Here is a 21,007-nt window from a genome sequence, read left to right on the forward strand (position 1 = left end):
AGGACGCAGCTATCGCTACAGGAAGTGCTGAAAACTGGCCGGGGCTTCCAACAAGCCAAACGGAAGTGTGACGAATTGGTACGAACCACACAGAGTGGAGGAGGCCGTTTTTGTCTTTGGACTCTGCAGACAAGGGAATCTGCCAATCAGCTGCGTTTCAAAGTGGTGCTCCATGAGAGTCGTGCACACGGGCAAGGGGGAGAACACATCTGCAAAGCGCTGTTGCAATGCAGGAACATCTGCTTTATTGGAATGTGTGAGATGTTAATCACAATGCATCTTAAATACACTCTCTAAAAACGTCATGCCCACAGCAGGTTTTTGAGAAAAATCAAATATTTTAGTCCTTGAAGATCATTTTAGAGTTTTTAATGAGCTGCAGGAACCCTGTTCTGTGTGAGTGGAGAACAGCCAAGTCGCCTCCTCTGATAAACCTCCACATGTACCACTGAAAACAGTTAAATTAGTTTGAATCTGAAATCATGGCTCAAACTAGTTGTTCTGAGACCATTTCTTCATTTTCACAACAAACTGTTTAATAAGACAAACTTTACACAGAGTTCATCAAATATAACTAACACTTTAATATTATCAAGATTTCATAATACAAACATCAAATCAACAGGGAAACAGCTGCAGAACATGTGGATCAAAATGAATTCATTAAAAAACAACATGTGGACTTCAAGGATACAGTAAATACACTAAAGTGAAAGGAGGAGCCAAAATTTGAAGGAATTTGAATTAAGTAAAAGTAGTCACCTGTGATCTTTAAATTGGTCCTGATGTGTGCTGCTGTTTTTAACTTTCAACATTTCTTTGCTGCCACTGTGAATATGAATGTGGTCTTTGCCTAATTGAATAAAGGTTACACTGACTCACTGCTTCATCTTCTGGTACAAACTGGCATTACATTGAAGTACAGCCCAAAACCAGTTCAGCTTGAGTTTCTTTTTTCTGGACATAAAGTCACAGCAGGTGTTGTTTCAAAGCTGGTGGACAGATTTAGTTCATTTTGGAGGTTTTAAGAGCAACTGCTGTGAAAACATTTGTAGTTTTGGGAGAAAATGATTTAAGAGAAGATTTTACCTCAGCAAAAGATTAAATATGAAGGAAGGATTGAAATTTAACTTAGGTAACACATAAAATGAATACAACTACTAAACACTACTGTGTCCTAAGGAAACAAGGACTAAAATGTAACAGGGATAACATTTTAGAGAATTAAATCCCTCAAAGGAAAAATAATAAACTTGATATGCATATCTATACATGCAGCTTCCTAAATGTAACATTCAGGATTATTCACTGCAGGTCCAGAAATCAGAGCTACCTCATCAGATCCAAGTGTGGCATCAGCTGACACTCTTTACAGGAGATTCCATCTGAACTCTGTGGAGCCTGATCTCAAGGTTTGTAAGTCTGACCCTGAAACCAGAAGAGGATCTTTCTCTCTCTTCAGATTCATTGTGATCCAGTGATTTCAGTCCTGCATGATCAGGCTGATGTTTGCACGGAGCAGATAATGAAGTGAAGGTTTTTCCACATTGGTAATGTTGGGTCTAAACTCAGACCCCGCTGTATCCAGAACTTATTCCCATGAAAGAAAAGCAAGGCAACAATGTTCGATTGATTTCTTGCGCAAGGGAAGCCCTCATCTGTGTCCAGCATGACAATGAACCCCAAATGGTGGCCTCCTCTCGCTGCCTTTTATTGACAAACTTCAAACAATAGTTTACAAAACACCTCCCCTTGCAACCCCCCTTTGGTTACAAAGACAAGGCACTGTATGTAAATGTATACACTGAGTGTGTGTGTGTGTGTGTGTTATGTGAGAATGTGTGTGTGTGTGTGTGTGTGTGTGTGTGTGTGTGTGTGTGTGTGTGGTATGTGAGAATGTGAGTGTGTGTGTGTGTGTGTGTGTGTGTCCTCCTGCTGACCAAAGGGTCATAAACCCCAGGAAGCTTTCATCAAAAGAAACAGATCTTTCAGATAGGATGTATCTACAATAAAACCTCCCCGGCACAGAGTGGCTGGAGAGGTGGTCAGGATCAAAGAGATGGCTTTGATCCTACTGCTTAAACTAAGACTGTACAAATTTAAGAAACACAATGGCAACATTCAACAATTAGACTTAACAGGTAACAGTGAAACAGTTTATTTACAGCGTGGGATCGTTTGTGTTCGGAGTATGAACTGAGATTCCTGAAGCTCTTGTCACACTGGTCACAGCTGAAGTTCACTTCCATGTGTGTACGTTCATGTTTGTTACGATGACCTGATTGTGAGAAGCTTTTGTCACAGTGTCTGCACTTGTATGGTGTCTCTCCTGTGTGGATTCCCTTATGCTTTGTCATTGAGCTCATGTCCAGTGGTGAAGGATGACCCACACTGGTCACAGATGTGCTTTTTGACCCCACTGTGGAACAGTTCATGTATTTTTAATGTACTTGGTGTGTGGAAGCCTCTCCCACATTCTTTGCAGTAGTTCATTTTGTCTCCACAAAGATCACAGAGAAACTCTTTCCCACCACCACAGTGATGAGTCTTCATTTTTCCAAACAGTTCATTCAGTATAACTCCATAAGTTTACTGATCATATTTATTCCAAACAATCAGGTTAAAAATACAGGATAAAAAGGTAAATACATCCTCACAGTAACTGCACTTGTAGAGTTACTTTCTGGTGTGGATCTGTTGGTGTTTTTTCAGCTGATGAGGATATTTAAAAGACTTTCCACACAAGTGACAGTTGTACGCTTTAACTCCACCGTGGATGACTTGGTGTGTTTTTAAGCTTCCAGCCTGGGTAAAAGATTTTCCACACAACTCACAGCTGTAAGATTTAACTCCACTGTGGATGAGTTTGTGTGTTTTTAAGGTTCCAGCCTGGGTAAAAGACTTTCCACACAACTCACAGCTGTAAGGTTTAACTCCACTGTGAAAGAGTTTGTGTGTTTTTAAGTCCCCAGCCAGGGTAAAAGACTTTCCACACAAGTTACATCTGTACGCTTTAACTCCACTGTGGATGAGTTGGTGAGTTTTTAAGTTTCCAGCCTGGGTAAAAGACTTTCCACACTCATCACAGCTGTAAGGTTTAACTCCACTGTGGATGAGTTGGTGTCTTTTTAAGACTCCAGCCTGGGTAAAAGACTTTCCACACTCATCACAGCTGTAAGGTTTAACTCCACTGTGAATGAGTTGGTGTGTTTTTAGGCTTTGAGCATGGGTAAAAGACTTTCCACACAAGTCACAGGTGTAAATTTTAACTCCACTGTGGATGATTTGGTGTCTTTTTAAGACTCCAGCCTGGGTAAAAGACTTTCCACACAACTCACAGCTGTATGCTTTAACTCCACTGTGGATGACTTGGTGTGTTTTTAGGCTTCCAGCCAGGGTAAAATCCTTCCCACACTCATCACAGCTGTAGGTTTTCTCTCCTTTTCTTCTGTGAGGTTTGTCGGCCTCCTGAGAGCGCTGACTTCTCGCTCCATGTTGGTCCTGCAGTGACAGATACAAACACAGGCAGTGAGTGAAATGCAGTCGTGGAACAAACTGTAACTCCCTCCATTGGTGGAATCAAACATGTCAACAAACACATTGTTGGTGTGTTTCCACCGCCTTCTGGTAATAGTATCACATTACAATGATGTGCTACAATGAGAGTTGTAATGAAAATGACATTATTGAAAAAATATCAATCAGCAGAGAAACTCTTTTACTTCAGAAAAAATTAAAGTGATGATATTATTGTTTCAATGTGTGTAGAGAAAATATGATCTTTGTATTTTCTTGTAACTTCTGTGGTTTTTGGTTGTGAATGTAGATTCTGTATATATTGAGGAGTCCAGGATGGAAAAGATAAAGCTGCTGTTAACAGCAGTAGATTCTGTACAGGGAGTGCAGAATTATTAGGCAAGTTGTATTTTTGTATTGTGACTTGTTCAGTGGTGGTCGTCTTTCAGCCTTTCTTACCTTGGCCATGTCTCTGAGTATTGCACACCTTGTGCTTTTGGGCACTCCAGTGATGTTGCAGCTCTGAAATATGGCCAAACTGGTGGCAAGTGGCATCTTGGCAGCTGCACGCTTGACTTTTCTCAGTTCATGGGCAGTTATTTTGCGCCTTGGTTTTTCCACACGCTTCTTGCGACCCTGTTGACTATTTTGAATGAAACGCTTGATTGTTCGATGATCACGCTTCAGAAGCTTTGCAATTTTGAGACTGCTGCATCCCTCTGCAAGATATCTCACTATTTTTGACTTTTCTGAGCCTGTCAAGTCCTCCTTTTGACCCATTTTGCCAAAGGAAAGGACGTTGCCTAATAACTATGCACACCTGATATAGGGTGTTGATGTCATTAGACCACACCCCTTCTCATTACAGTGATGCACATCACCTGATATGCTTAATTGGTAGTAGGCTTTCGAGCCTGTACAGCTTGGAGTAAGACAACATGCATGAAGAGGTTGATGTGGACAAAATACTCATTTGCCTAATAATTCTGCACTCCCTGTATATATGGAGGAGCCCAGGATGGAAAAGATAAATCTGTTGTTAACAGGTTTTTAAAAACAGACCAGCTGTGCACACAGTTTCAATAACAGTGTAATTGTGATGTTTTTCTCACCTTTTGTGTTGAAGTCATTGTTTCCTCTGTAGTGGCTGAGCTGAGTCCAAATGGCTGAAATTGTTCCTCTGCTGCACCACCAGACTCTTCTCCTCCTGTTACTCAGCTGGGACACAAAAAGTATATATTTGTATTTTATCCCTGACAAAAAGAAGCAGAGCAAATAAACATGACTAAACTCCTCAGTGACAACAATACCTATTAAGCTTCAAGGTGAAACCCCAGAAGCAACTACAAAAAGAAAGTCATCAGTTGCCTACAAGAACTTGAAAGGGAAAAACCCCTGACCCCCTGCATATCACCACCTTTACCCAGGGGATGCTACACCCTGTATATATGGACTTCCATAGATCCACAAAGACGGAGTCCCGATCAGTCTCATTGGTAGCAGTATAAACTCAGCCACCTACAACATTTCAAGCACCTCATTACCATCCTAGCTCCCCTAGGATGGTAATTTCAAAACATTTTGAAACTCACTTTGTTAATGTGGAATTCTAAATTTATTTTACAAATGGAGAATTTATTCTACAATTTATCATCTAAGCATCTAAGAATTCTGTATTTCGATGTGTGTGTGGCTATTGTGGTTCTCCATATGGTGGTACAAATAGAGGACATAGATGAAGTGGCACACATCACGAGGGGGTACATTTACAATCACACACAGTGTGGTTGGCTAGGTTAACTCACAAGCAGAATTTAGCTGTGCCTGACTACAATAGAGACTTTCTTCTTTAGATGTTTCTGAAACAAGAAGGTGTAGTAAACAGATTTGTTTCAGAAAAAGGGGAAAGTAATTAAAACGACATACATAAGCACAGAATATTTTAATCCCACTAACACATACACACACATGCAATGAAGCTCATGAATACCAGATGGTATTTTAAACCTGTGTTTCTGATTTTATCATCTTGTTCGGTTCACTTACTAAGATGAGAAGCGATATATGAACTATCCATCCATCCATCCATCCATCCATTTGCTGCCGCTTATCCTTTTCAGGGTCGCGGGGGGCACTGGAGCCTATCCCAGCTGTCATAGGGCGAGAGGCGGGGTACACCCTGGACAGGTCGCCAGTCTGTCGCAGGGCCAACACAAAGGGACAGACAACCATTCGCACTCACATTCATTCGCACATTCACACCTAGTGACAATTTGGATTTTCCAATTAACCTATCCCCACAAACTGCATGTCTTTGGACGGTGGGAGGAAGCCGGAGTACCCGGAGGGAACCCACGCAAACACGGGGAGAACATGCAAACTCCACACAGAAAGACCCCGGCCTGATGTTGGAATTGAACTCAGGACCTTCTTGCTGTGCGGCAACAGTGCTAACCACCGTGCCACCATGATATATGAACTAGTGGACTAATATTATATTAGGAAAGATGATTGAATGATAGCAGGGGTGAACAGAATGCAGCAGAGGGTTTAAATGAGTGAGACTAACAGATTCTTAGTTTCTTGTTCCTGATGATCAGATAAATGATGAGTTTAAAATCCAGGTAAGGAACGAAGAAGGCCAAATATTTTGAGTTTTTAGAAATAATTTTTGATTTACGTCTTAAATTGGACAAGCATGTAAAGAAGATTGCTAAGACGGTCAAGGCGAATCTGAATTGTTTTGTGTTAAGTCAGAACTACAGGGAGTGCAGAATTATTAGGCAAGTTGTATTTTTGAGGAATAATTTTATTATTGAACAACAACCATGTTCTCAATGAACCCAAAAAACTCATTAATATCAAAGCTGAATGTTTTTGGAAGTAGTTTTTAGTTTGTTTTCAGTTTTAGCTATTTTAGGGGGATATGTGTGTGTGCAGGTGACTATTACTGTGCATAATTATTAGGCAACTTAACAAAAAACAAATATATACCCATTTCAATTATTTATTTTTACCAGTGAAACCAATATAATATCTCCACATTCACAAATATAAATTTCTGACATTCAAAAACAAAACAAAAACAAATCAGCGACCAATATAGCCACCTTTCTTTGCAAGGACACTCAAAAGCCTGCCATCCATGGATTCTGTCAGTGTTTTGATCTGTTCACCATCAACATTGCGTGCATTGCGTGTTGGTCTTCCATGGTCTCTTGTGTTCTGGGGGCCTCTGGATGTCTGGAGTTTTGATCTCCTCCATACCCGCTTCACACCCTGGAGGACGGGGCTGTGGCCCCCCCACACTCCCTAGCAGATCATTACATGGAGAAACCTTTGGAATGCAAGCATGCTGATCCACACAGGTATGCACACATGGGTATTCACAGACGCGGACTAAAGCTTTCTTGGCTGCTACCTCAAAGCACACTGTGCGCTGTCTATCTTGCGTGCTGCACAATATCGTTTATTATTTAGTAAATATTGATATCTATGGCTAGCTAGTTTATTGTGATGGTGCTTTGTTTTCTCTATTATTATGTTGCTCTTTGTTGTTTGCTGTCTCCTCTGTTTGTTTTTTTTTGTTTGTTTTTTTTTTTCTCCATACAGGTGACCCAGGAGTTCTTTTTTTTTTTTTCTCTCTCTTCCCCCCCCTTCTCACCGTCTCTTCTCCCCTTTGGTTTTCTTTCTTTCTCTCCCCCTCTTTCTCTCATTCATTCCCCCTGTCCTATTTATTAAAAAAAAAAAAAAAAAAAAAAAACATTGCGTGCAGCAGCAACCACAGCCTCCCAGACACTGTTCAGAGAGGTGTACTGTTTTCCCTCCTTGTAAATCTCACATTTGATGATGGACCACAGGTTCTCAATGGGGTTCAGATCAGGTGAACAAGAAGGCCATGTCATTAGTTTTTCTTCTTTTATGCCCTTTCTTGCCAGCCACGCTGTGGAGTACTTGGACGCGTGTGATGGAGCATTGTCCTGCATGAAAATCATGTTTTTTCTTGAAGGATGCAGACTTCTTCCTGTACCACTGCTTGAAGAAGGTGTCTTCCAGAAACTGGCAGTAGGACTGGGAGTTGAGCTTGACACCATTCTCAACCCGAAAAGGCCCCACAAGCTCATCTTTGATGATACCAGCCCAAACCAGTACTCCACCTCCACCTTGCTGGCGTCTGAGTCGGACTGGATCTCTCTGCCCTTTACCAATCCAGCCACGGGCCCATCCATCTGGCCCATCAAGACTCACTCTCATTTCATCAGTCCATAAAACCTTAGAAAAATCAGTCTTGAGATATTTCTTGGCCCAGTCTTGACGTTTCAGCTTGTGTTAGGGCTGCTCGATTATGGCAAAAATGATAATCACGATTATTTTCACTGAAATTGAGATCACGATTATTTGACGATATTTATTTAACCCTTTAAGACCTAAATGGTAAATGGTAAATGGCCTGTATTTATATAGCGCTTTACTAGTCCCTAAGGACCCCAAAGCGCTTTACATATCCAGTCATCCACCCATTCACACACACACATTCACACACTGGTGATGGCAAGCTACATTGTAGCCACAGCCACCCTGGGGCGCACTGACAGAGGCGAGGCTGCCTGACACTGGCGCCACCGGGCCCTCTGACCACCACCAGTAGGCAACGGGTACTATAGAACCAAGTCCACCAGAGCTTATATTATTTTTTTTACATGCTGTAGTGCCATTTGTGGGAGCATTTCAAGTTGCTATACATCAATACAACTGTTATAGCCCATATTTTAATAATATGTATGCATTAAGTCCATAGTAATTACATACATTGCAAAAAAGTGCAATAAACTACAAAAAATATTGAAAATCGCTTTTGTTTTGTTTACATATATTTCTACTTGGAGAAATTTAAGAGGTTTATCCCTCAAAACTTTAAATACAATAAAGTTGCAAAAAATAGTTTACAACAAGAGGAAATTTATTTTGAGTGTCTTCATAGTTTTATTTTGGAGATACAGTTTTTATATACTGCAGGAAAAACAAAAAACAATCCTATGATGCAAATTTGCAAAGAAAACAGCAGGTGCATCATTTCACTGTGGGAAGTGTTACGAACAGCTGATGGATCGGCAAAGCCTGTTTCTGGAGTATTATGTTTTTGTTCCTGCAAGCGCTTTTTATGCAGTTTTTGCAAAGCTATATGTGGAAGGAAACCGTGACCGAGGACAAGCTGATGGCATCAGACTCCTCCGGTTTCATATGCAAAACAAATTATTGCGCTAGCTTACACGGTTCCGGTTCTACAGGGATTTAAAAATAGTTACACAACACGGAGCGTGCTGCTCTGACCGGCTTTAAAGGGTTAACAATGACTTTAAAAAATAATATAAAATAGTGTGCAACACCACTGAAGTTTTTTTTACCTCTCTTTTCAACCAACAGCAGTCACTCTCCTCTCCAAATAACTTCTGCTTAGCTTTCCGAGCTTCCCTCGGGTCCTCTTAATCAGCGGTCTCCAACCTTTTTTGCGCCACGGACGGTTTATGCCCGACAATATTTTCACGGACCGGCCTTTAAGGTGTCGCGGATAAATGAGGGAGGGGCTAATAATCGGCTCAGTCATTTTTAATGATCGTTGAAATTCCAGATCGTAATCGTGATTAAAATTCGATTAATTGAGCAGCCCTAGCTTGTGTTACTTGTTCAGTGGTGGTCGTCTTTCAGCCTTTCTTACCTTGGCCATGTCTCTGAGTATTGCACACCTTGTGCTTTTGGGCACTCCAGTGATGTTGCAGCTCTGAAATATGGCCAAACTGGTGGCAAGTGGCATCTTGGCAGCTGCACGCTTGACTTTTCTCAGTTCATGGGCAGTTATTTTGCGCCTTGGTTTTTCCACACGCTTCTTGCGACCCTGTTGACTATTTTGAATGAAACGCTTGATTGTTCGATGATCACGCTTCAGAAGCTTTGCAATTTTGAGACTGCTGAATCCCTCTGCAAGATATCTCACTATTTTTGACTTTTCTGAGCCTGTCAAGTCCTTCTTTTGACCCATTTTGCCAAAGGAAAGGTAGTTGCCTAATAATTATGCACACCTGATATAGAGTGTTGATGTCATTAGACCACACCCCTTCTCATTACAGAGATGCACATCACCTAATATGCTTAATTGGTAGTAGGCTTTCGAGCCTATACAGCTTGGAGTAAGACAACATGCATGAAGAGGATGATGTGGACAAAATACTCATTTGCCTAATAATTCTGCACTCCCTGTATATACCTACTTTAGCAGCTCAGTTATTTATGCATTTGTCACGTTCCTGGGTCTTTTGAGCCATTGTTTTTAGTTCTAGTTCATTTTTGATGTTTATCAAATCAAATCAAAATTTATTTATATAGCACATATTAAAACAACAGTGTTGACCATAGTGCTTCACAGTCAGTAAAAGCACGAGACAGTTAAAACAAACAATAGAAGAGGACAACAAACAATAGGTAACAACACAACAAGCTAGACCAGCCAACTAAACAGAATCAAAAGCCAAAGTAAAAAAATAAGTTTTAAGACGTGATTTAAAAGACTGGATAGACTCGGCAGTATGAATATGAACGGGGAGGTTATTCCAGAGTCTAGGTGCCACGGATGCAAAGGCCCGGTCACCTCTCGACTTCATTCGAGTCCTAGGTTGTGCTAGGAGCCTGTGATTGATGATCTAAGTGCTGTGTTGGGATTGTATGAATGGAGTAGTTCAGAAAGATAGCTGGGCGCTAAATTACAATGGTTTATGTTTAAGTTCTTTAGGTCAGTGAAGTTCAATTGGTTATTACACTCAACAAAAATATAAACGCAACACCTTTGTTACTGCTCCCATTCCCCATGGGATGGACGTAGAGACCTAAAATTCATTCCAGATACACAATATAACCATCACTCCCAAACAGTGGTCACAAATCAGTCCAAATGTGTGGTAGTGGGCACATCTGCTATATTGAGATAATCCATCCCACCTCACAGGTGTGCCACATCAGGATGCTGATCTGACATCATGAGTAGTGCACAGGTGTGCCTCAGACTGCCCACAACAAAAGGCCACCCTGGAATGTGCAGTTTTGTCTCACAGCAAAATGCCACAGATGCCACAAGCAATGAGGGAGCGTGCAATTGGCATGCTGACAGCAGGAATGTCAACCAGATCTGTCGCCCGTGCATTGAATGTTCATTTCTCAACCATAAGCCGTCTCCACAGGCGTTTCAGAGAATATGGCAGCACATCCAACCGGCCTCACAACCGCAGACCTCGTGTAACCACACCAGCCCAGGACCTCCACATCCAGCAGGTTCACCTCCAAGATCGTCTGAGACCAGCCACCCAGACAGCTGCTGGAACAATTGGTTTGCACAACCAAACAATTTCTGCACAAACTGTCAGAAACCGTCTCAGGGACGCTCAACTGCATGCCCGTCGTCCTCATCTGGGTCTTGACCTGACTCCAGCTCGTCGCCGTAACAGACTTGTGTGGGCAAATGCTCACATTCGATGGCGTCTGGCACGTTGGAGAGGTGTGCGCTTCACGGATGAATCATGGTTCACATTGTTCAGGGCAGATGGCAGCTGAGAATGTCCCAGTTCTTGCATGGCCAGCATACTCACCGGACATGTCACCCATTGAGCATGTTCGGGATGTGCTTGACCGGCGTATACGACAGCGTGTACCAGTTCCCACGAATATCCAACAACCTCGCACAACCATTGAAGTGGAGTGGACCAACATTCCACAGGCCACAATTGACAATCTGATAAACTCCATGCGAAGACGATGTGTTGCACTGCATGAGGCAAATGGTGGTCACACCAGATACTGACCGGTTCTGGGTCCCCAGACCCCCAATAGCGCAAAAAACTGCACATTCCAGGGTGGCCTTTTGTTGTGGGCAGTCTGAGGTACACCTGTGCACTACTCATGATGTCAGATCAGCATCCTGATGTGGCACACCTGTGAGGTGGGATGGATTATCTCAATATAGCAGATGTGCCCACTACCACACATTTGGACTGATTTGTGACCACTGTTTGGGAGGGATGGTTATATTGTGTATCTGGAATGAATTTTAGGTCTCTACGTCCATCCCATGGGGAATGGGAGCAGTAACAAAGGTGTTGCGTTTATATTTTTGTTGAGTATAGATTTCTCTTTTATTTTCTTCCCCTGTATTTAAGTTTCCCTCACCCTTTGTGTTTCATGCTGCGTGTCTTATGTTATCAAGTTTGTATTGTCATGTCTGCGTCTCATGTCTCCTGTTTCATTTTGAACGTCTGTGTGGTATGTCAAATCTGTTCGATGGCATCATTTAGGGCTGCACAATTAAATGCTAGAAAATCGCAATCTCAATTCATACTTATGTGTGATCTCATATCCAAATGACAACGATTTAAGAAAAAAAAGAAAAAAGGTAAAAAAAAGATGACGATTGTACCGCATTTTGATCCGGGACATAATCTGAATGAAAACAAACGCTCACTCTTCCTGCTCAACAAATGACAAAGGAAGAGCCTTATACCACGTGATACAGAAGCAAGCTTCAGAAGCCAGGTTCTCAAACAAATCTCCTCTATGACCCACAATGAATCGTGGGATATAGAAGGTCCGATTGGCCTCCCTGCTGCTGCGGAGCCTGGGACGGTCTGCTTGCCTCCACCCTCGGGGGAAGGGTAACATCTCTTGGGTCTGGGTTCTGTTTCCCCCTCTGGGGGCGAGGGTACCTGGACCCGGGGTATAGAGTATGTTTGGGGAGTGGGATTATGTGTACATGTCCATTTATGTCAATCCTGACATTGGGTGAGTGCTGAGTGTTTGTATATGTGTGCATGAGGGTGGGAATGCATGTTTGTGTCTGTGTGTGCCTGTTTGTCTGTGTCTATATGTCAATATGTCAGGTCGGGTCTTAGACTCCACCTCTCTGGGAACTCCCAGGCCCTCCAAGGCCTATCTCCCCTCACCACACTCCCTGCCGTGACCGATGCCCTCAGGGGTCGGTGCATTGGTGCTTCTTGGTGTCCAGGGCTGGGCGCTCAGGTATGTACCAGCTCACTCCCGGTGGCTACTTGGCGGGGCCTGGTGCCTGTTGCTCGGTCAGGCCTCCTCAGGGGTGCAGGGGACTCTCAGGCCTCCGGCCTCTGGGCCTGCAGCTTGGTTCACTCTGGCATACCTGGCTGCCGGCAGAGCTGGCGGGCACGCCGGTGCTGCCCCCTCTAGCTTCTGCTCGGTGGCTACTGGGTGACGCCTCGTCTGGGGATCCTCAGCCCTTCCCATGAGGGTGGCACGGATGTCCCTCCGGTGGTCCTCCTTGGGCTCTCACACTCTGGGGCCTGTGGATGTCTGGGGCCTGGATCTCCTCCATGCCTGCTTCATGCCCTGGGGGACAGGGCTATGGGTCTCTACATCCTCTTGCAGACCATTACATGTGGAAACCATTTGAATACAAGCACGCTGATCCACACAGGTGTGCACACGGGTGTTCACTGTTCGTAGACTTAAATTACACCTTTCTTGGCTGCTACTTTAAAGCACATTGTGCGCTGTCTGACCTGCGTGCTGCACAACAACATTGAATATTTAGTATTTACTGCTGTTTACACTTAGCTAGATTAATGCGATGGTGTTGTGTTTAGTATGTTGATTTGGGGTTTTTTTTTGCTTGTTTTCTATTCTTTCTCTCTCAACAGGTGATCCAGGAGATTTTATTATTATTTTTTCCCCTTTCTCACTGTCCCTCTCCCCTTCTGTTTTTCTTTTCCTTCCTCTTTCTTTCTCCCTTTCCTATCCCTCACTCATGTCTGTCCCGTCTGTAACAACTGAAAATAAAATAAAATAAATAATAAAAACAAAGGTCGATCAAATGGACCAATACGGCAATGCCACGATGATCCATTTGGCAAAATAAATCCATTGGGTATCCTTGTTGGTCTTCAGACAACAATTCTGACGGCAATTCTAAATTCTCAAGAACAATTCTAAAGAACCAAATGGGACAGGCAAAAAAAACCAACAAAAAAAAAACAAATGACAAGGGCAGAGCCTTATACCACGTGATACAGAAGCAAGCTTCAGAAGCCAGGTTCTCAAACAAATCTCCTCTATGACCCACAATGAATCGTGGGATATAGAAGGTCCGATTGGCCTCCCTGCTGCTGCGGAGCCTGGGACGGTCTGCTTGCCTCCACCCTCGGGGGAAGGGTAACATCTCTTGGGTCTGGGTTCTGTTTCCCCCTCTGGGGGCGAGGGTACCTGGACCCGGGGTATAGAGTATGTTTGGGGAGTGGGATTATGTGTACATGTCCATTTATGTCAATCCTGACATTGGGTGAGTGCTGAGTGTTTGTATATGTGTGCATGAGGGTGGGAATGCATGTTTGTGTCTGTGTGTGCCTGTTTGTCTGTGTCTATATGTCAATATGTCAGGTCGGGTCTTAGACTCCACCTCTCTGGGAACTCCCAGGCCCTCCAAGGCCTATCTCCCCTCACCACACTCCCTGCCGTGACCGATGCCCTCAGGGGTCGGTGCATTGGTGCTTCTTGGTGTCCAGGGCTGGGCGCTCAGGTATGTACCAGCTCACTCCCGGTGGCTACTTGGCGGGGCCTGGTGCCTGTTGCTCGGTCAGGCCTCCTCAGGGGTGCAGGGGACTCTCAGGCCTCCGGCCTCTGGGCCTGCAGCTTGGTTCACTCTGGCATACCTGGCTGCCGGCAGAGCTGGCGGGCACGCCGGTGCTGCCCCCTCTAGCTTCTGCTCGGTGGCTACTGGGTGACGCCTCGTCTGGGGATCCTCAGCCCTTCCCATGAGGGTGGCACGGATGTCCCTCCGGTGGTCCTCCTTGGGCTCTCACACTCTGGGGCCTGTGGATGTCTGGGGCCTGGATCTCCTCCATGCCTGCTTCATGCCCTGGGGGACAGGGCTATGGGTCTCTACATCCTCTTGCAGACCATTACATGTGGAAACCATTTGAATACAAGCACGCTGATCCACACAGGTGTGCACACGGGTGTTCACTGTTCGTAGACTTAAATTACACCTTTCTTGGCTGCTACTTTAAAGCACATTGTGCGCTGTCTGACCTGCGTGCTGCACAACAACATTGAATATTTAGTATTTACTGCTGTTTACACTTAGCTAGATTAATGCGATGGTGTTGTGTTTAGTATGTTGATTTGGGGTTTTTTTTTGCTTGTTTTCTATTCTTTCTCTCTCAACAGGTGATCCAGGAGATTTTATTATTATTTTTTCCCCTTTCTCACTGTCCCTCTCCCCTTCTGTTTTTCTTTTCCTTCCTCTTTCTTTCTCCCTTTCCTATCCCTCACTCATGTCTGTCCCGTCTGTAACAACTGAAAATAAAATAAAATAAATAATAAAAACAAAGGTCGATCAAATGGACCAATACGGCAATGCCACGATGATCCATTTGGCAAAATAAATCCATTGGGTATCCTTGTTGGTCTTCAGACAACAATTCTGACGGCAATTCTAAATTCTCAAGAACAATTCTAAAGAACCAAATGGGACAGGCAAAAAAAACCAACAAAAAAAAAACAAATGACAAGGGCAGAGCCTTATACCACGTGATACAGAAGCAAGCTTCAGAAGCCAGGTTCTTAAACAAATCTCCTCTATGACCCGCAATGAATCAGTTATCACCTGGCTAAAGATATGGCTCCCATCAACACTGTGCAAAACGAGGGATTTAGGAAAATGATCAACACCCAAACACTACACAGTTCCGTCCTGCAACTATTTTTCAAATGTTGCACTACCTGCTCTATACACGCAGTGTCGGGCAAGTGTGGAGATCGAATTACAAGCAGTACAACATTTCACGGCAATGACAGACTTATGGTCCAGCCAAACTAAGTGTTATATTTTGGTAATAGTTGTGGTTTACATTTTAAGAAAACACCTAATACGTACCTCTCTCATCAGCTTACACACGGAAAGAATACTGTTCAAAATGTTATTCTTAAAAGTATTTTAAGGTTTTGTTAGTAAGAGTAGACAATTGAGACATTGTTTTTATGTTCAGTCTCAACTGTTACAAAGTTGATGTGCAGTTAATAAGTGCAATAAATATTTATATTGGAAAAGAAAATCATGAGAGAATCGTGATCTCAATTCTAAGCAAAAAAAATCGTGATTCTCATATTATGCAAAATCGTGCAGCCCTGGCATCATTGTCACATTTTAGAGAAATATAATTTACTTAGTTTTAAGAGTTTTAATCATTTGTGTTTTCTTAAATTAGTCTTTAAAGGTATATATAGGATGGCCCCAGAGTGTCTTAATAGATACATCCAGAGACAAGATAGTAATTGTATTACTAGAAGCATGGTGAACGGAAACTGCAAGATATCATATCGCAGATCTAAATTTGGTCAGTCGGCATTTTCCATAAAGGCTTGTAATCTGTGTAACCCACTTCCAACCAAAATCAAATTGATTACAGACATCAGATCCTTTCCATTGAAGGTTAAAGTTTGGTTAAAGGGAAATCAGAGATGTTTTCATTTTAACTAATGTTATTATTTTTATTTATTGTCTATTAATTGTAGTTGTATTTACGATGTATTTTGGCTTTATGAAAATGTATGTTTTATGGTAAAATGTATTTATTTTGATTGTAAGCCCAACAAGTGACAATTGTTGAAAATTTGCAATAGCTATAAACTTATGTCCGTTACATCAGTTTCATGTTTTGTACTTGGACTATGTCAAACTGCACTGTGCCTTTTAAATAAATACATTCAAATTCAAATGTGTGAGGGCTGCTTTACCATGACATACACCTGGTTACATGGGAATAAACTTATTAGAGATGGCACGATACCACTTTTTTATGTCCGATACCGATACCATAAATTTGGATATCTGCCGATACCGATATGAATCCGATATAGTGTTTTTTAATCAACAAAACTGTTTTTTAAAATATCTTGCTGCATTTTGCAACTCTGCAAGTTCATACTCAAGTTTAAAACAACAACTACACTAAAGCTATTCTGTTATACCTGTATACAAAAAAAAATTTCATAGTTCAGCAATACTGATCAATCTAATAAACTTAAACCTACACCATCCTCCCTATTCTGGTATTTTAAAGAGTACTTAGCGTAAATATTAAGCAACCTAACTAATAGGGTTCCAACTCCCAGCAACAACAAAAATAAATAAATAAAAAATAGGGAACCACCCCTCACGTGCCACCTCATGATGCTTAATCGACGTAATCAACCTTAATTTGATGCAGTGTGAAAAAAAATGCACAGAAATCAATTATTTTTCAAGAAATATTAAATAGATTCAACATCTTTCTTCAACAAAATTGCAGACTGCACAGATGGTACCTTCCCAAAGTAAAAAGTACTATAGCTTACTAGGGTATACATATTAGACTTAATAGTCACTATATACAGTAATTGACTTCTATTCCTTTTACATCAAATTAAAACTTTGGGTGTCAGATAATTATTTATTAAAAGCTCGACATTTTAAATGAGAATAAGAAAGAAAAGTATGTCTTTGTGCCCCCTTTTCCCTGTTCATGCCCTATCGGACCCCCTGGCTAGACTTTGCTAGATCCGCCCCTGCACAGTTACCAGCCGTCAGCTACGTAGAAAAAGATCCTGGTGTAGAAAGTAATATTAAATAAATTCTAACAACAGCTTATCAAGCTTAAACGTGCTGCTGTTGTTCAGCCGCTGGTTTCCTCTTTCTGGTGCAAAGTGGGCCAAAAACAAACAAGAGAGACGGACTCGCGACAGAAAAGCCGATCAGCTGATCATTGATCAGTTTCACGATTGAAGTAGCAGCCGGAGAGCGAGAGGCAGTCGCTTGTTAAGCTTAACGTGGGAATGCTTTACAAACATTCAGAGATGGACTTACACACTTGCTTTACTTCTCTCTGGGATAACTTTGTCGGAGATGAAATGCCGGGTTGCTAGTGAAGCTCCACAGGCTATCCAGACCAGGACAGGTCCCGCATGCCACAGCTGCTCTATCACGTGATGCATACTGCTCGACGTGCTAACGTTCTGAGGTGAGTTACGGCGTGTTGCAAGTTTTGTGAGGTGATTTCGTGATATTTAATGGATCGGATTACATTTTTTATTTTTGCATGATTGGAACTAACTATACAACAATCGTAAAGTGAGCTTCTCCGCATTACAATGGGCACTGGAGAACATCACCTATGTGGGACACGATTAGATAGTAAGTCCTAAGTCCCTTATCTAAAAGGATTCAGCAAGGTAATCCATTCGAAATTCTTCTTGATGCATGCTCAATCATCCAGGTAAGTAAATCTCGAAAAGTTGATTCTGTTCATCAGGACGTAGTGTTTTCAGTGGGAGAAACGTTTCGTCACTCATCCAAGTGACTTCTTCAGTCTCAGCTGACTGCAGGTTTCCCCAATCTTGTAAACAGTAACTAGAACCACTGAAGGAACAATGGGCTGGTAGGTCAGTTCCTTCATCATAATTATGTAAATTCTCATGACCACTGATCAATGGCCATGAGTACCATTCACAGAGAGTTGGAGAATGGCTGCAATCACAGCATTGTAAGATGGCGAAAGATGTCCCCTTAGGCCCCCTGCTCGATTCAGAGATGGTCTTTCCCTTCTCATGTAGATGGCCTCCTCGACTCCACACGCAAACCGGCGTTCCTCCCTGTCCAGGATGTGTACATCCTCATCAGTGAAAGAGTGTCCACTGGCCTGTAGGTGTTGTGGAGGCAGATTTTTCTTCTCATGTATTAATCACATATTTAATCATATCACATTAGTTAAAGTAATATCACTTTCTCACTTTACTATAGTAAGAGCACTCCTGTCACCAGTTTGCATGCATGTGGAATGTTAACACAGTGAGGCCATTGTAATGGGAGACATTGAACACACAGTGGGACTCCTCCTTATCAGGGATGTAAATCCTTAGGTGACGATCAAGCAGAAAACAAGGTCATAATAATTCTCTCTGTGAGGGAGGAGGTATAGGTAAGATTTTGGGTTCGTCACATTTCATTGAGGGATTTTTGATTGGCCTCAAATATGCCTGAAGCACCTAAAGAATGAGGTAGTTCTTCCAGTGTTTAATGTGATTGTTTTGGTTTCCCCAATCACTGATGTGGGCAAAGTAAAGATGATTGTAAATTCCTTTGAGAGGGTTTACACTGTTTAAATGGGTCTATTGCCCTACAATAGTAAAGAGTACAGTACACTGCATAGATATAGAGGAAAGATCTATCAGTCTGTTGTAAAAATTTAGCTCAGAAGTGTTTGATATATGTTGGCTCTACATGGCCACATCTGGGTTTTACCCCAGACTTTGAAAGCACTAACATTGAAGTTAGTTTATGTTTGTGGTATTCATTTACCTATAAGTTCTAATATAGTCACTGTCCTTTATGGTAAACATCTGGACAGGGCAAAGCAAAAGGCACAAAGGAGTGTGTGTGATGTTTAGAATATTCAGAAACCTAAAGTATGTATCAGCAGCAGAATTGACCTGAAAATAAGTGCCCATGTTTGTTTCAGTTATATGAAGCTTTGAATATTGTGGATTAGTAGTACTGCTGCGTTTGTTGCATCGCATTGCTGTAATTGTTTATATGCTTTATATATTCTGAGGTAAGTTGATCTATAGTGTTACATCATATTCTATAATGATGTTATGTGTTTGTATACTTTTTGCCCAGTTTGACCCATTTAGCAGAAGTCAGCCTGTTTAAGGCTCTGATATCTATTCTGTATGACTTAAAGCAGTTATGACATGGTCTGATTTTCTCACCCAATAAAGGAATATTTAATATATCAGTCTACTCTTCATTCTATCAGAAACAGTTATCACAGCTCTGACATTTTCTTGTTACACATATGTATAAGAATTGAGACTAATTTAGTAATGCCAACAAAATGAAATAACAATATTTATATCTTATATATAATACATCTATATATACACTGTCAAAGATAATTGTCTTTGAGTGACGATTTAAGGTGATAGGAAATATAAATAAATGCAACTTGAATCTTTACTGAAGCTCAGTATTTGACAAAGTTCAAGTTCACTGCTGTAATAACTAATAATGATTAATATAAAAATAACTTTAATATTTCCCATATTATATTTACATTACCAAAGTGAGATGACTTTAGTCTCATGAAAAACATTAGCTAATGGTTATTTACTAGCTAATCTTAAAATGACTGTTCAGTACAGAAATGAAGCCTGGCAATCATGTTTTTACAGTCCCGTGGTCTCAGCCTCAGATACTCAACAAATCAAACAAAGCTTATATAAAAACAGATGAACAAAACATTTTCTCCTTCATTTCTGTTTCATACAGCATTAACAATGCCATACGGCAAGAACCAGTATCACAGGAGTCGTTAAAGGAGGCCAAGAATACAAAGTTTCTCTTTACGCAGACGATATATTGCTTTTTATAACTGACCCCACCCTAAACACCTCGAAACTACTAAGCACTCTACAAAGATTCGGTTCAATGTCTGCCTACAAAATAAATCGTCAGAAAAGTGAATTCATCCCAATCAATGCAGCTGCAAAAAATATCCCATTTAATCTAATACCATTCAAAATAAATAATAAAAAGTTTAAATTCCTCGAAATCTGGATCTCCGGCTGTTACAAAGATCTTTATAAAATAAACTACCTGCCAATGTTGAAGAGTCTGAAAAAGGACATCACCTGCTAGAACTTATTATCCCTTTCCCTCAGTGGGAGGATTAATATAATGGCCATGTCAGTCCCCCGACGGGTCCCGATGGCGCGAGCGCACCGCGACCTGTCGACCTACACGCCGAGCCCCCAACCGCGAGCAGTCATGCCTACCACACCAGTTAAGGTACCGAAATACAACGGGCTAACCCCGCTAGAGCCCTACCTCTCACAAGTGCGGCTGGCTGCCAGACATAGTGGCTGGAGTGAAGAGGAGACTGCTACACACCTAGTGCTAGCATTAGAGGGAGATGCACTGCAGATACTCCTTGACCTAGCCCCGGCAGAGCAGCATGAGCTCCAGGCCCTCAACGTGCACTCGAAAGGCGATTCGGGCAGCGGCACTCCACTGATCAGAGCAGAGAGCAGCTAACCAACCGGAGCCGTCGATCGGGGGAGAGCCTGGGCACCTTTGCAGCAGACGTGTTGCTGTATGCTCGTCGTGGCTACCCGGAGTTTCCAGCGGCAGCCTGTGAGGAGCTTAGCCTGCATGCTTTTCTGCAAGGACTTTTCCCAGAGCGACTACGCCAACACGTCCGCCTGGCCATGCCTCAGACCCTCCGTGAGGCGCTCCTTGAGGCTGAAAGGGCCGAGCCGAAGCTCACCTCGCGACCTAACCAGCAGGCGCCGCCCCACCAAACTACCCCCAAATCAGAGCCGCAGACTGCGACGGGGAGGGGGGGGGGGTGTCGCCGAGATGTCCCAGCTGCAACCCTCGGTGCCCCGG

General features: G+C 42.4%; 1 protein-coding gene across 1 annotated transcript in view; it reads right to left on the reverse strand.

Moving 5' to 3' along the window:
- Positions 1-560: 560 nt before the first annotated feature.
- The window catches only part of LOC146712950 (uncharacterized), a 30,317-nt gene continuing 9,870 nt past the window's right edge, over positions 561-21,007 (reverse strand). The window contains exons 2-3 of the mRNA XM_085445959.1: positions 4,629-4,734; positions 561-3,501 (exon numbers count right to left, since the gene is read on the reverse strand). Of these exons, the coding sequence (XP_085302085.1) occupies positions 2,677-3,501; positions 4,629-4,646 (843 nt within the window). The 5' untranslated portion in view covers positions 4,647-4,734 and the 3' untranslated portion in view covers positions 561-2,676. The remainder of the gene's footprint in view (positions 3,502-4,628; positions 4,735-21,007) is intronic.

The sequence above is a fragment of the Copadichromis virginalis genome, linkage group LG3 (assembly GCF_057382275.1).
Source record: "Copadichromis virginalis isolate Kocher_CV1m ecotype Utaka linkage group LG3, C_Virginalis_male_GT1.1, whole genome shotgun sequence".
Lineage (NCBI taxonomy): Eukaryota > Metazoa > Chordata > Actinopteri > Cichliformes > Cichlidae > Copadichromis > Copadichromis virginalis.